This window comes from Ziziphus jujuba, chromosome 2 (genome assembly GCF_031755915.1).
Source record: "Ziziphus jujuba cultivar Dongzao chromosome 2, ASM3175591v1".
Classification (NCBI taxonomy): Eukaryota; Viridiplantae; Streptophyta; class Magnoliopsida; order Rosales; family Rhamnaceae; genus Ziziphus; species Ziziphus jujuba.
Window position 1 is genome coordinate 7930790 of NC_083380.1, and position 16984 is coordinate 7947773.

Below are 16984 nucleotides of genomic sequence, written 5' to 3' on the forward strand. Positions count from 1 at the left end.
ACCACCAACCAACACCATTTTCAACTTTTCTTTTTATTCTGCTTTTATTATTAATTCCCTTTTGGAAAGAAATTTTTTTTCCCCATTTACTTGTCCAAATCTCACCCTCTCCATTAAACTCACACTGTGCTACCTCTAATTTTGCTCAAAATAATTATTGATAAAAAAATAAAATAAAAAAAAATCCAAACCCAAACAACACAATAATCCAAATTATGTAACAACAAAAGACAGTTAGAATTTCTAAACAAACGAATTCGTTAACATTAAAACTTTTGAAATTAATTTTTCTCATTTTTCCTATTTAAATATTCATAAATTCAAAAGAATTGAAGTGCAAGCTCATAGTATATATTTCAGCAAGAAATCAAATCAGTTTTTAGAGGAAACCAAATTAATTTTTAGAAGGGGAGATCTAGAGAAGAAAGAAAGAGATGGAGTTCCAAAATCTAAAATAAATTTATTTTATGAGACCCAATTCATAAAAGAAAATGTAATGCCTGCAAGGTTCGAGGAGAGTGAATGATGCAAGGAAGAGAAAATGGTTGAGGATGCTAAAGTTAACGAAGCTAGATTATTCGTTCTTGTATGTGGTATTGATGAAATCATCACTAAGGAACCAAAAAAAAAAAAAAAAGCATTGAAAAGGGATAAAGGTTTTTAAAAAAACAAGAAAACCAAGGATAAAACTTAAAAATAATAATAATATTATTAAAAAAAGATAAAGACTGACGGTGAATGGAAGAAGGAAATGGTGTTAGTTGTTAATTTCGCTTAGGAATCGAATGTGTAACACATAAGATAACACACCATGTGTATTGGATAATTTCTAGATCTTTTGAATTAACAGTGTTTGTCATTTTTAATTAAGTCAACATTAACATTATTCATCATATGATGTGAATTGGATATCTCAACAGCTACTATTCAAGCCAACGTAAAAGAAATATTTGGATTGTTTACCATGATAACGATGGAAAGCATAGGATACAACTATAAAATACGTATATATATATATATATACATAGAAAATGGTTGAGGATGCTAAAGTTAACGAAGCTAGATTATTCGTTCTTGTATGTGGTATTGATGAAATCATCATTAAGGAACAAAAAAAAAAAAAAAAAAAAGCATTGAAAAGGGATAAAGGTTTTTAAAAAAACAAGAAAACTAAGGATAAAACTTAAAAGATATATATGTAATTTGTTATGTGTACCACATAAGATAACACACCATGTGAATTGGATAATTTCTAGATCCTTTGAATTAACAGCATTTGTTATTTTTCATTAAATCAACATTAACATTATTCATCATATGATGTGAATTGGATATCTCAACAGCTACTATTCAAGCCAACGTAAAAGATATATATGGATTGTTTACCATGATAACGATGGAAAGCATAGGATACAAATACAAAATACGTATATATATATATATATCTTTTAATAAAACCGAATTAAAAGTAAATGTCTAATACAACTTCGTTTTTATCACCGTTTAAGAAGCAAGTTTTAGGGAAACTTAAATTTAACTGACAGGTCAAACCCATTCCAAAGAATATATTCTAACTTCTACTTGGTGTTTTTAATCTTGAACTTGGCAAGGACCTTTCTCGCAAAGGTGAAGCAGAAAAAATCAGAAAAAAAAAAACAAAAAAAAAAAAATGCATGGGCTTGAATAGGTTCCAAACAACGCGTTTGATTTTCATTTTAGGCATTAGGCCCATTTTCATTTTGAGTGTATCATGGGCTATTATATTAGCCTAGCAGTAGTTCGATAGCGTGTTGAAAAGAAAAAGAAAGGACCCATCGTGGGACCAAAAAAAAAACGACGACGTTTAGACTTGTTGCAAAAAGAGAGTATACAGAGCGCAAGCCTTGTATCAGTCACATTGGCATGCTCTCCATGGTTCTTCGTCACCATCAGAGTTGATATAATAAAAGGCAAAGTGTTTTGTTTATTTATAAAAATAAATTTTGTGTCTAAAAACAAGTTTATATCCTGTTTTAAAAACTATTACCAAAAAGTTGGTATTTTTTAAGTTTCTTATTAATTTGCTTGAAGCCTTGAAATAAATATTTGTATAATATAGTATTAATTTTACAACATTACCTTAATGGTTGACATGGTGCCAGTTAACCTTTTAAATATTTAATTTGCGACCATTTTTTTTTTTTCTTTCTCATATTTATTGGCAGATGTATCAGGGATTTCTCATATTCATCTTTTCACTTACCACGATCATATACAAGAATGACATCATCAATATTCACCTAACCATTTTTTTTTTTTTTGACGTCCAAATTACTTTTCATGGACCAATAATACCGCGTAAACCCAATTTGCCAACAACTTCCAACGGGGTCGCTTCTGAAGTTTTTAAATGTAAAGAATAGGGACAAGATATTCACCGATAAAGACAAGGTAAAAAGTGGGAAGTTTCCCCGATGGTATTAAGAAAACCGGTTGCATACTAGTATATGTTCCACAAAAACTAAATGCTCTGAATTTCAGATTGCATACTCATAACACCTGTTGATCTGCTATTGAGATCTTTCCTACATTTAATTTCCTCACAACACATGGCTGCGGAACTGGTGGGTGGAGCTTTCCTCTCGGCCTCACTCAAGGTGCTGTTTGATAGGTTGGCTTCTCAGGAGGTCGTTGACTTCATCAAGGGAAAGAAACTGAATGAGGGGCTGCTCAAAAAGTTAAAGATTATGTTGTTGTCTGCTAATTCGGTGATCAATGATGCTGAGGAGAAGCAAATCAGAGATCCAGCTGTCAAGCAATGGCTTTATGAGCTCAGAGAATCTTCCTATGATGCAGAGGACCTGATCTATCAAATCAAAACCGAAGCTCTGCGATGCAAGATGGAAGGTGAAAATAGAAGCAGCACAAGTCAGGTACGGAATCTCTTCTCTACTTGGTTCACTAGTTTTAACAAAATAGTGGAACCCAAACTTGTGGAGATTCTTGATAGACTAGAATATATTGTTAAACAAAAAGATGTCCTGGGTTTGAAAGAAGTTGTTGAGAGAAGATCTTCACCCCGATTACCACCAACCTTGGTAGAAGACTCTGATGTTTATGGAAGGGAAGGTAGCAAAGAGGCCATTGTTGAATTGTTGGTATCAGATGATTTAGGTGGAAGTAAGATATCTGTGATTCCCATAGTCGGCATGGGTGGGATTGGCAAGACCACCCTTGCTCAACTTGTTTACAATGATCCTAGAGTGAATAACTATAATCTCAAGGCATGGATTACTGTATCAGATGACTTTGATGTATCTACACTAACAAAATCAATTCTTGAGACAGTAACTTCCCAGACATGCAATGTCAAAGATCCATTTCAACTTCAATCTAGATTGAAGGAAGCATTGGTGGGGAAAAAGTTTCTTTTGGTCCTAGATGATGTTTGGAATGAGAATTATGATCTTTGGAGTGCCCTAAAGAGCCCTTTTGATTCTGGAGCTTGTGGAAGTAAAATCATTGTGACAACGAGAAATGGAAATATCGCATCAATGATGGGTACTGTTCCAAATCATAACTTAGAGGTAATATCCGAGGAGGATTCTTGGTCATTATTTGCAAAACATGCCTTTAGCAATACAGAGTCAGGTGTGCGTCCAGATTTAGAAGCAATCGGTAGAAAAATCATTAAAAAGTGCAAAGGTCTGCCTTTAGCTTTAAAATCACTTGGTGGTCTCTTGCGCAGTGAATCAAGTGCAGAGGAATGGGAAAATGTGTTAAACAATGAGATATGGGAGTTGGCTGAAAAGGAGAGTAATATTCTTCCTGCTTTATGGTTGAGCTACTATTATCTTCCTTTTCATCTAAAACGGTGTTTTGCTTATTCTTCAATATACCCAAAAGATTGGATCTTTACAAAAGAAGAATTGATTTTACTATGGATAGCAGAAGATCTGTTGCAACCCCATGGAAGGAAGAGTTTAGAGGATGTAGGAGATGAGTATTTTAATGATTTAATATCAAGATCTTTATTTCATCGTGAGAAGCACTGGCGACTGTCCACAACGTTTACTATGCATGATCTTGTGAACGATTTAGCAAAATTTGTTTCAGGAGAATTTTCGTTGAGGCTGGATGACAGCTACCCGCTTACATTAGTAAGAAAGACTCGCCATATATCGTATGTGAGAAGAAAGAGATATGAAATTACGAAATTCGAGGATTTATTTGAAAATAAATGTCTGAGGACTTTTTTAACATTAGAATATCTGCCACGTCAATATAATCTCAGTATCAAAACGAAACAGAGTCCTGTCAACTGTGAACAACTAGCGTCAACAATGCCCTTCTTAAGAGTGCTCTCTGTACCTGGATATTATACCACAGGGTTGGTCGATTCAATCAGCAAATTTAAACTTCTAACCTATGTGGATTTATCTTACACTGAGCTTGAAGAGCTACCTGAGACAATATGTACTTTATACAATTTGCAGATATTGATGTTGGCAAGTTGTAGAGAACTGACTCAATTGAGTGATTCAATTGCTAATCTGAAGCAGTTAAGGCACTTGCATTTATCTTTTACTCACATTGAAAAGATACCTGATGCACTGTGTGGCTTGTCCAATTTGCATACACTATTGTTGAATGGATGCTATTGTCTTAAGAGATTACCAAGCAACATAGGCAGTCTAACAAACTTGCGTCATCTTGATATTGAAGATTGCTGGGATTTGGAAGGGATGCCACCGCAAATATGTGAGATGAAAGATTTGCGAACATTAACAGGTTTTACTGTCGGCAAACACGATGATGGGTGGTGCAATATTGGAAAATTAGGACAGTTTCAAAATATAAGCGGAAAATTTTGTATAGCAAGGATTGGAAATGTAGTTGATGTGGGAGATGTTTTGAACGTCAATTTGAAGGAGAAGAAGTACATAACTGAATTGAGTTTGGACGAGGGGTGGAACAGTCAAACGGACGATTCACAAAAATCAAGACAAATGCTTGAAGGGCTCCAACCTCACAGAGAAATTGAGAGATTACATATTAAAAATTACGGAGGCACAAGATTTCCAGATTGGCTGGGAGATGGTTCCTTTCCTCATCTAGTAGAGCTGAATCTTCGGAATTGTAGAAATTGCTACGAGGTACCGACGCTTGGGCATCTACGCTCTCTTAAATACCTTGTAATCGATGGATTTGATTTAGTGGAGAGAATAGGTGAAGAATTCTACTTAAACGGTTCTACTAGTGTGGGAAAGCCATTTAGATGTTTAGAATCTCTTACCTTTATCGATATGCCGGAGTGGAAGGAGTGGTTATTTGTTACGGCTGATTATAGTGAAGGTGGAGTTTTTCCTCGTCTTAAGTTGCTTTGTTTCTTCAATTGCCCGAAGTTAAAAGCGGGATGCTTACCTGATTATCTTCCTTCTTTGGAAATTCTTGAGATCTGTGGAAGTGAACAACTAGTGGCTTCACTTCCAAGGACTCAACAGTTGGACACTGCATTTCCACGGCTTCAGCATTTTACGATAGGTGACTCTTCGATGCAGTCCGTTCCAGAAATGCCCTCAAATTTAAAAGAATTGACATGGGATGGTTGCTACACACTGTTTGCAGGACAAGGACTCACCTCTCTCACAAAATTGCTTATCTCTGAAAGTAGAGATATGGTGGATTCCTTTCCGGAGGAGGGTCTATTTCCTACCTCTTTGACAACTCTTCAATTATTCCGACTTCCAAATCTGAAATCGTTAAATGGCAATGCCTTTCGACAACTCACATCCCTTGAAACCCTGGATATTAAGGAATGCCATCAGCTTCAGTGTTTACCAGAAGGTCTACCCGCTTCCCTATCTCTTTTGAGAATCGAAGATTGTCCATTGTTAACTCAACGGTGCAAGAGAGAGACAGGGGAAGATTGGCCCAAGATTGCTCACATCATTCTTATCCTTGTCGACGATGAAGCTATATAATAAGCTGCTCTGTCTCTAATATTTCAGTCCAATTGCATCCAGGTACTTACTTTTTCCTCACTGTTTAGAATCCGTTTTGTTTCAGCAGGTATCAATGGAAAAAAAATAATAATAATAATAAAAGAAGAGTATATATATTTTTTTCTTTAAAAATCTCATATTTATATAGTGACCGTATTGTTTATTTAGCAGAGTTCTTAGTACAAGTCTTTCTATCTTTAACAGTACTGTTGTTACTTGTTTCTTACAAATTGTTCTTGTCCTCTATTACTAATTTTAAGTTCCATTTTCCTATCTATGTTTTCTTTCTCCAATTATGGAAACATAGTTGTGGTGTCAAGATTCTTATTCTGCAATCGTCCAGTTTTATCTCTCTTTTTCTCCTTATGTGGTTGCGGAGACTACTCGAACGTAATAGAAAGGACAAGCAATCACCAAAAGAAAAATGCAACTTTCCAATTTTTGTTATTTCTTTCCACTTCCTTGTTATATGGAGTTGAAAGAGATGGAATTTATTTGATGTGTTATTTGTTTTTTTTCCATCTTCTAAAGAAGCGCAACAGCATTAGGAAAGATCATCAGCTGTGAATTCATCGGAGAAAAGAGTGGGAAAATTTAACTGGACAAGGCAACCACACCTTAACCATAGCTCCAGCTTACCTCAAGAAGATGTGAAATTTCAGAGACAATGATAGCATAAGCAGTGCTGGATATCCTACATCAATGCCATCTAAGGGGCAAGAGTGAAATCTGCATCTACTTCTTGCTGGTAAATATATATAATCAGCAATGTCCAACAGTGGTGCAGCCACAGACCACACGGTCATCACTGACAGTACCCAGAACCCTTCATCAAATGCGACTGTTCTTATAATAATAGCACCCTTTGCCACATTACACAACTGTGAGTTTTAGCCTGTCAGTGAAACTTGCGCAAATTTTGTATCTAACACTAAAAATGGTGTATTCATACAAATTTAAATGTTCAATCTCCCCCATATCCCAGAAATTTCCACCTTCTCTCGTCGATAACCGGCCGATCTTTCCATTTTATCCACCAAAAATCCGAGATCTTCACCAACAATGGACGATTCCGTCAACTTCCAACGATTCCGGCGACAAATCGACGACACGCATGCCAGAAACTTCTTCCCCCCCCCCCCCTGTCGGTGTCGGACGGGGTCGATAACGGAAATTGTTGCCGATATTTCCACCGTTTCGACGATTTTTGCTTCCCTGGAAACAACTTCACAATAGATAGTTCAAACAGCAGGTAATTATCTGCACTCTGTACTTGGTGCTTTGAATCTTTTATGAAACTTAATGCTGCTATGCACTCCAAAATTATTTTAGTGCAAAATTTCCTGCATTTTATGCATATAACAATCATTTTCTTCTGAATATTACATTAGTTCAAGACCTTTCTTGTATATCTTGATTCTCTAGTGTTTGTTTATCCAGTGAAATTTTCTTTGTCCTAATGAAGTGTATTCCTCTTTACCTTTCAGTTCTTTGCCTTCAGGTTTGGAGTGCCTTCAACGAAACTTCCCATGCAACCGAAGCCATGGGCTCTGTAAGTATGGTTAAAGCTCTTTCCTGTATGTGGTTTTTGGAGTTCTTTTATTGATATCAGAAGTAAGTGAAAAATTTCTTTTCTTCACTCTTTATATTGGTTCTGCAGATCATGACTTTGCAATTAATTGTGGTGGTCATCAATTTATGTCTTCCAATGGTATTGTGTATGAGATGGATAGTGCAGCTCTTGGTCCAGCTACACATTTTGTTAGCAGCAATAAGAGATGGGCAGTTAGCAGTGTTGGTTTATTCACCAGGGACAACAATATTCCATATACAAGAAGTTCATCCTATCAATTCCCGAACACTACAAGAAGAAAGAAGTCTCATGCCGAAAATATTGAAGGTTAGCCATTATCTTTGCTGCATGATCGTGGTGGTTGTCTGATTTCTAGTGTTGTTTACTTATGTATGATTCTGTCTAAATCATTCCTTATGAAATCTAAATGCCACATATTATCCTTGAATTTAAATTTAAGTCAACCAATGAACAAAATTGCCACATAAGTATTGCCTGAGTGTTGAAACTTTGAGAAGCTCTACGTTTGAAATTTGACTACTTAAAAGAGGCATTGAGTTATGATGATCTTTATGTTTTATTTGCAGAGCTCTCAGGGATAGATGTTAAACCATTCACATTCAGTTACGAAGAGCTAAAGACAGCTACAGATGACTTCAATTCTGTTAATAAGTTGGGGGAAGGAGGATTTGGACCTGTCTACAAGGTAAGTGATTATTCTAAGTTACTTCATGTGGCTAAATAATTATCAGTGCCATAAGGCTCATAACTTTAACTAGTTTGATACGAAGAAATTTTCTTCTGTACTTTTGTCCATTGAAATTCTTGATGGTGCACATTGCTATTTTCTCATTTATATTATGCATGCAACAGGGAAAACTTGATGATGGAAGAGTTATTGCAGCAAAGCAACTTTCTGTGACATCCCACCAAGGAAAAAACCAATTTGTGACTGAAATTGCTACAATATCTTCTGTGCAACACCGAAACTTGGTGAAATTGTACGGATGCTGCATTGAGAGTAACAAACAACTACTTGTGTACGAGTATCTGGAAAACAAAAGTCTCGATCGAGCATTATTTGGTATGAGAACTACAGTATATATAATTGCAGTGAATATCATAATAAGCAACGATACTCACAGTATTAATTGGTAGCATGAACAGGAAACAAAAGCTTGGAACTGAATTGGTTGGCACGTTATGACATTTGCATGGGGATAGCAAGAGATCTAGCTTATCTTCACGAGGAGTCACGGCTTCGAGTAGTGCACAGAGATGTAAAGGCCAGTAACATTCTGCTTGATTCTGATCTCAACCCCAAAATATCAGATTTTGGTTTGGCCAGGCTTTATGATGATAAAAAGATCCACATAAGCACCCGTGTTGCTGGGACAATGTAAGATTTTTAACACTTAAAATCTGTCATGTTGAACTTCCTTTTCTTTGTCTCTTTCATTACATACTGTTAATAATTTTTGGGACTTCAATTTTTTTTCTCATGCAGTGGATATGTTGCTCCAGAGTATGCCATGCGCGGGCACCTTACAGAGAAAACTGATGTGTTTGCTTTTGGAGTTGTGGCTCTAGAGATTGTTAGTGGTAGGCCAAACTGTGATACAAGCTTGGAACAAGAAAAGATATATCTTCTTGAATGGGTATGAACTTTAACTTTCTCTACTAAAAATCCTTGTCTTTCTGTTACCTTAGAGCATAGGTGCTTTAGATTATGCATAACTAAATGTGAGTACTTAGATCAAAAAAATGTAACAGCCAGAAAAAGGTCTAAGGAAAAGGGATAACAAATACTGAAAACCAAGATCTTCAAAAGTGATAGTTTTATGGGATAAATCATTTCTAATTATGCTTTCAGTTTCTTCTTTGTTCTGTTTTTTATGGTATTATGCCATTTTGTTTTCTTATCTGTTTTACCGAAACATGTAAACTTTGACTTTCCACACTAAAATCTAATTACCACTAGGAATTAATTTGAATAATAGACTAAAATATCAATCAAACAAATTTACTAAACTGATAAGTACCCTACTGTGAATACTCATTTTGCAACTTTTCTGATTATGCCTTTAAAGTATTCAATATCAATCATTTGTTGCCTCCCCAGGCTTGGAACTTATATGAAAAAAACCGAGAAGATAAATTGGTGGATTCAGCATTATTGACATTCAACAAAGAAGAAGTAAAACGAGTCATACGAGTAGCTCTTTGGTGCACTCAAACATCACCATCCTTAAGGCCATCAATGTCCAGAGTGGTGGCAATCCTTTTGGGAGATGCTGAAGTGAGCACTGAGATTACGAGACCTGGATACTTGACTGACTGGAAGTTCGATGACATGAGCAGCCTGATGACTGACAGTACAAACAAAGGAACTAACACTAGCTACTATAACTCATCTGCAAGCACAAGCATGGTGGGAGATGCAGAGAAGCAACTTGTCTATGAAAGTGCATTGCCTAAGTTTAAAAGCTCCATTAAATCGGGTAGGTGAAAATTTGTTATAAAGGTTGGTTTTTGTACATATGAAGGGATATACACAATTTTTTCTTGCTAGAATCTAGTAGTCGGGTTTCTTAACCTTCACACTAGGTCTTAACCATTTGGCTTAAAATATTGTTCATAGGTTTTCTTCCATTCCACATTCTTAGAAAAGTGGAAAGTGGGTTTTGTTTTGTTGTACCAATCAGAGGCTTGATTCTGGAATTTACATCCAAGTTAATATATATATATATATATATATATTGATAACATACATCCAAGTTAATTGATTGAGTCACTTTGGTGTACTTTGGTAAAAAGCGTTGGTTTTTTTTTTTTTTTTTTTTTCCTCCTACCTAATTGTTTATTATTTGCTTATTTTAATTGACTTTCCAAAAAAAAATCTAGTCGATTAGGATGCTTAACAAACTCTTTCAATCACTAATACTAATAGGTATTTGAAATTAGCACATTACATAGGTTGGAAAAAAACAAAATGGAAGCAAAAATCCAAAAAACAAACACTGTTACCACATACCATATCTTATTTGCAGTTCTTGAAGGATTTGAAATTAATTATTTAAACTTAGCAATAGTGAAAACAAGCATAACCTGGTCCTCTATTTATATAAAAGAGATCAGGGTTCAAATAAATAAACGCGGGCATGCCTTTGGTGTACGCCGGGCCAATTACATGTATTTATTATGTAAGATTGGCGTTTTTCTATATCAATATATATATATATATATATGTATATTTTTAAATTTCATTAGTCTTTCTACATCATTTAAAGGGGTAAAATTTGTTGCCTCCAAACCCATCTTGAATATCATTATCAAGGCCATGAATATTTTCAAAATTGAATGTCCTTTCACATTGCCTATAAATAATCTTAATTCAAGTGGGAAATCTTAATTTTGTATTTCCCACTTAATGATAACCATAATTTTTTATTATTTTTTTAAAATGATAACCATATTTTATCACTAAAAAATAACTAATCCAAGAATAAAGAGTTGACGCTAGACCTAGACATGGAGAATCAGATCCTTCCGAGTTAACAAAAAAACCTGTCACTTTTAAGTAAATTAACATCATTATTGATTGTATAAATGAATCGGACATCTAATATGATCCACTATGACATAATCAATTGCTGTTCAAAAGTCAACATAAAAGATGGATCATTTGCCCCTATCATCTGCCTTGATAATCATGATAATATACTATAAATTTATAAATATACGGTCCGTCTGGCATCAATTCATCCTAATGGAATTATTATACGAACTCATACATGTATTTTTAAATTGGCAATATTTTAGATGCGTTTAGGTTCATACAATAATTCTATCAGTACGTCATGATATATAAACATATTTATAGCAAAATGATATACATCCAGTACCATATTGTCACATTTTGTATACGTACATTACACGAGTTGGAACAATTAATCAAAATCAAGAAAATGATGTAACTCTCACTGGTCAGAATATAAAAATCATAATTTTAATCTACGGTTAATTAATCATTACTAAATTTTGGGAGCCAGTTATAAATTTATTTAATTGGACCACAAGTCTGTGTGAGACTGAAATTTGGCGCATAAAGACAGGGTTCAGGTTGTGGCATTTAAATTTGGTGGTCAGGCATTGTAAATTTCTGACAAGTTTAACCAGGCCCTTTGACTCGAATTGACATACAACCAACTTTGAATAAAAAGCCCCCCACGGCAGATATTATATTCCTTGGCCTATCGAAAATAGTATTTATTTCTATATGGTCAATTTTAAAAAACATTATTTTTTGTTGGTCTTCTTTTCATGTCCCTAGAATTCGGATAATGTATCAACATGCTTTCGACTTTGTTTCTGTAAATATATATATATATATATATATATTTATATGGATAGATATATGAGTCTCTGTCTCAAAGTCTTAAGAATATCTAGTTTTTACACACACACACACACACACACATATATATATATATATATATATATGTCTCTGTCTCAGTCTTAAGAATATCTAGTGGCATGCATGCAGAGAAAGCAGTAGAGATTGAATATCCATTGGGATGAAGACCGAACAGCTTTTGCTTCTACTTTCTATGCTATTTGCATTTTAGGCCTTGCTTCTTTGACAAAAGCTCAAAATGAAACCAAACCCATTACAATCCTTCGGAAGGTCTTTCTTTTTCTCTCTGACAGATCCCCTAAACAACCTTTGATATGCCAGTATCGAAAGCTAATAATGTGATAAATTGTTCGTGGTGCTGTGACACTAAATTAGAGTTTGAGCTGCTCAACTTAAACCAATTGAGTAAGCACATGATACTTATGTGTTTAGACGAAATTATAACAGAAACGCGTGAGAGTAAAAGTAAGAGAGAGTGTGCTGAGATCTTTCTTGGAGCCGAAGAAAAGGGAGCTTTGTTCTGTCATGTTTGAATGTGGTTGCAATTTTGAATGTTTTTGATGGTGTACAGATAGATAGAGCTTTGAATTCCATGTTTGCAAAATGGAATATAAAGACAAACACATGGCAATGGAACATAAGTGGGGAGCCATGCAGTGATGCAGCCACAGACTTCACGCCCAGCGTTGACAGTGATCACAGCCCCTTCGTTTTTACAATGATAGCACCCTTTTGCCACATTACCCAACTGTGAGTTTTATTTTATTTTGTATCTCATACTAAACATGGTGTATTTATAGGACACAAATTTACATCTCCGAAATTTTTTCCAGGAAAGTTTATGAAATGAATGTGGCTGGTCCAGTTCCTGATGAGCTGTTGACTCTGACTTTCCTCTTTGATTTGTATGGTCTATTTGATCATTTTCATCAATTTATAAACATGCATGTTCTTTATATGTGTACTTATAATTCATTTACAAAATTTCTTCACTTTTCTTTCCATTTCTTGCAGGGATTTGACCAGAAATTATCTAACAGGTTCTCTATCTCCGTGCATTGGAAATTTAACTCGTTTGCAGTATTTGTAAGTTTAAGCCACTTCAATTTTTTATTTGGACTTAATAAGGTCATTAATGATATCTATGTGCAGCAGTTAATTCTTCGTTTAATTTGTTCATAGGTCCATTGCTGGCAATGCATTGCCAGGGTAAATACCAAAAGAAGTGGGGAAACTTACTGAACTGCCATCCCTGTAAGTTTAATACCCTTTTGATATGTCAAAGAGTGAATTTGATGTTCTTGGCTTTTTAACAATAGGCAGCTTTCTTCTGATCTTAGCAACTTTATCATGTTTCTTGTTGTGCTCTTTGGTTGATCATTTCCAAAAACACATATTTTATTCTTGGTTTTCCACGTAATGATCTGAACCTAATAAAATAAAATAAAATAAAATAAATCCTTGCATTCGATTTTCAATTTTGTTCTTGTAGCTTTATTGGCAGAAACAACTTCTCCGGTCCTCTGCCATCCGAGATAGGGAATTTAGTGAACTTACAAGAACTGTAAGTTCAATAAATTGTATATATTTCCCTTATATAATATAATTTTCAGTTTTAGGATTTTAGGCCTTGGTATCAAAAAACTACCTCGAAATCCATTATTTTTGGGGCTGGAAAAGGTGTTAGAAATTTTATAGATCTAAATATGCATAATAAATTCCATAGATCATAAATTACTAACCTCCAAACGCAGCCATTGATAATTAGATCTTTAATCCTGCAAAATAGAAAACAATGTAAAGTAGTGCCTATGGACACACTACTCTCCAACCACTCTCAGATCTCTGAAAACCCTAATATCAAAATACCGTATGGCATATCTTTGTTTGCTTGCCCTAGACCTTTAAATAGTCTCTGCAAGTCAGACTTATCCATTAATTTTGACACACATAAAATAATAATAATTTGATAATATAATTATACTAGGAAAAATATGGATAAGTCATTGGGTTTATAAAGAGAGTTGGTCCTCCAGTCCAATGGGCCAACTAGAGTCTTATAGAGAGTGTGTGACCAAGGGCCCTACTACAAAATAATAAAATAAGCCAGTCCCATTAATGGCATAAATAGGCCCTGTAAGTGAGTAATTGATTATGCCAAGTCCACAAATATTAATTTAATTCAACATTCTCCCACTTGGACTGCATAATCATCATCATATAAAATTCAAACTCACTTACTATAGAATCTCCCAAACCATAATGCCATTTCATCCAAATATATAGTATACCGACATGGCACAACAATATACTAGACTAGGCAGTAGAGATTCTCTCAGTAAATCTCCCAAAACATTATACCATTTCAACCGAGTACTTTTCATGCCATAAACTCAGTCTAGGTAGTAGAGATTTACCTAACCATGTGCAATCCCCCAACACACAAAACCATTTCATTCAAGCACATTGCGTATCGACAGGATACAACAATATACCCAAACTAGGTAGTAGGGATTCACCATGGCACCTGTGGATCAACATACACATATACATAGACTAATAGTCTTAACAGGCCTGTAAATATAAGGAGCAATAATATGTGTAATAAATCATCTCATAAATAAATAATGATCCACATACATCAATGTATTAAAATATTCAAAGAAATAAATAATTCTCAACATGGATATTACTACAGAAAATATAACAACCTTCCACTGACCCACAGCAGTCTCAACTGCCTAACAATCCCATACGGGACACATGCTCCTCAAATATGGCTACCGGTAAAGCCTTGGTCAGTGGATCTGCCACCATGCTATAAGTCGACGTGTGAACAACAGTAATGAGGCCCTCTTCAACTTTCTCCTTTACCACAAAATATTTCACATCAATGTACTTCGCACCAGGAGTACCTTTTAAATTATTGGAGAAAGACACCGCTGCAGTATTATCACAATACATCATAATAGGCCTCTCAATGGAGTCAACCACTCCTAAATCACGGATAAAATTCCGTAGCCAAACTGCATGACGGGTAGCCTCACAACACGCCACATATTCTGCCTCCATAGTCGAGGATGCTGTCACTGACTGCTTGGCACTCCGCCAAGACACAGCACCTCCTGCCATGATAAATATATAACCAGTGGTAGATTTCTTATCATCCACACAACCTTTATAGTCTGCATCACTATAACCCACTACTTCAAGAGAGTTGGTGCGACGATATGTCAACATATGATCTTTAGTACCCTGAAGATACCTAAAGACCTTCTTAACTGCTTGGTAATGAATAGGACCAGGATTGCTCATAAATCTACCAAGCACACCCACAGCAAAGGCTATATCAGGCCGTGTACATACTTGAGCATACATCAAACTACCTACTGCTAAAGAATAGCGAACATTCTTCATTGTCATCCTTTCTCTATCATTCTTGGGACACTGATCTTTAGAAAACTTTTCACCTTTCATAACCGGTACACTTCCAGGAGAACAATTATGCATATCAAATCTCTTAAGAATTCTATCAATATAAGCTCTCTAAGACAATTGCACTACATAATTAGTCCTATCACGAACAATCTTGATGCCCAAAACAAAAGAAGCCTCACCAAGATCTTTCATATAAAAATGGTTGCACAACATCTGCTTTGTCTCAGCTAATAGGTCAGTGTCATTAGTAGCCAAAAGTATGTCATCAACATACAACACCAGAAATATAAAACTGCTCCCACTGACCTTCATATATATGCATCTATCAACAACATTCTCCTTAAAGCCATTTTGGATGACAACCTCATCAAACTTAAGATACCATTGTCTTGAAGCTTGCTTAAGACCATAAATAAATTTCTTAAGCTTACAAACCAAATTACCATTCTCCGTTTGTTGGAAACCAACTGGTTGAACCATATATACATCCTCATATAAATCACCATTCAGAAAAGCAGTTCTGACATCCATCTGATGCAACTCCAGATCATAATGCGCCACAATCGCCATAATGATTCTAAAAGAATCCTTTGTGGATACGGGAGAAAAAGTCTCTGTATAATCAATTCCTTCCTTCTGGCTAAACCCTTTAGCTACAAGTCTAGCCTTATACCTCTCCACTTGACCATTGGAGTCCTTTTTAGTCTTAAAGACCCATTTGCACCCAATAGGCTTGCTACCCTCTGGTAACTCAACCAAATCCCAAACTCTATTTGATGCCATGGATTTCATTTCATCTTCCATTGCATCCAACCAAAAATTTGAATTTGAACTACTTATGGCTTCCTCATAAGTGACTGGATCTGAATCATCACTTATGTCAAACTCATGCTCCTACAAGTAAACCTCATAGTCATCAGGAATAGCTGATCTCCTAGTCCTTTGTGACCTCCTCAAAGGTACATCAGCCTCTGCAATAGCTGGAATATCCTGCTCTTCAACAATGAGTTCATTCTGACCGACTACTGGTTCATCAACTACTGGATCAACAATATCTCTATCAGGGACAACTATACTGGGAATGAAAACACTTTCTTCTCTAAATTGAGATTCCCTTGGACCATTACTATCATCAATCCCAAAATCATCTTCAAAATAAATGGCCCTGTCTGATTCCACGATCCTAGTGGTGTGAGAAGGACAAAAGAATCTTGAACCCCTAAATCCTATACAATAGCCAACAAAATATCCACTAATGGTTTTAGGATCCAACTTCTTAATTTGGGGATTATAAATCCTTACTTCAGCTTTGCAACCCCATATTCGAAAATGATGCAAATTAGGCTTTCTTCCTGACCACAACTCAAAAGGTGTCTTAGGAACGGACTTACTTGGAACTTGATTCAAAATATAAGCTGCCGTCCTTAAAGCCTCTCCCCACAAATAATCTGGCAACCTAGAATTTGCCAACATAGACCGCACCATATCCAACAAAGTTCTATTCCTTCTCTCAGCTATGCCATTTTGCTGAGGTGTACCAGGCATCGTATATTGCGCATCTATGCTACACTC

At 35.4% G+C, this 16984-nt stretch overlaps 1 protein-coding gene across 7 annotated transcripts; it reads left to right on the plus strand.

Moving 5' to 3' along the window:
- The first annotated feature begins 2365 nt into the window (after window positions 1-2365).
- Window positions 2366-10339, plus strand: LOC107418078 (probable LRR receptor-like serine/threonine-protein kinase At1g56130). Of its 7 annotated transcripts, none has more exons than XM_060814429.1 (8): window positions 6519-7236; window positions 7472-7540; window positions 7645-7884; window positions 8145-8263; window positions 8431-8641; window positions 8725-8956; window positions 9065-9215; window positions 9680-10339. In XM_060814429.1, the coding sequence occupies exons 2-8, from the start codon at window positions 7528-7530 to the stop codon at window positions 10064-10066; spliced, it is 1353 nt and encodes a 450-aa protein (XP_060670412.1). In that variant the 5' UTR covers window positions 6519-7236; window positions 7472-7527; the 3' UTR covers window positions 10067-10339. The 7 variants fall into 7 exon arrangements, 3 of the variants coding, with proteins under 3 accessions (XP_060670412.1, XP_060670413.1, XP_060670414.1); XM_060814430.1 differs by having other exon boundaries at window positions 7472-7536; XM_060814431.1 differs by having other exon boundaries at window positions 7486-7536.
- Window positions 10340-16984: the final 6645 nt, after the last annotated feature.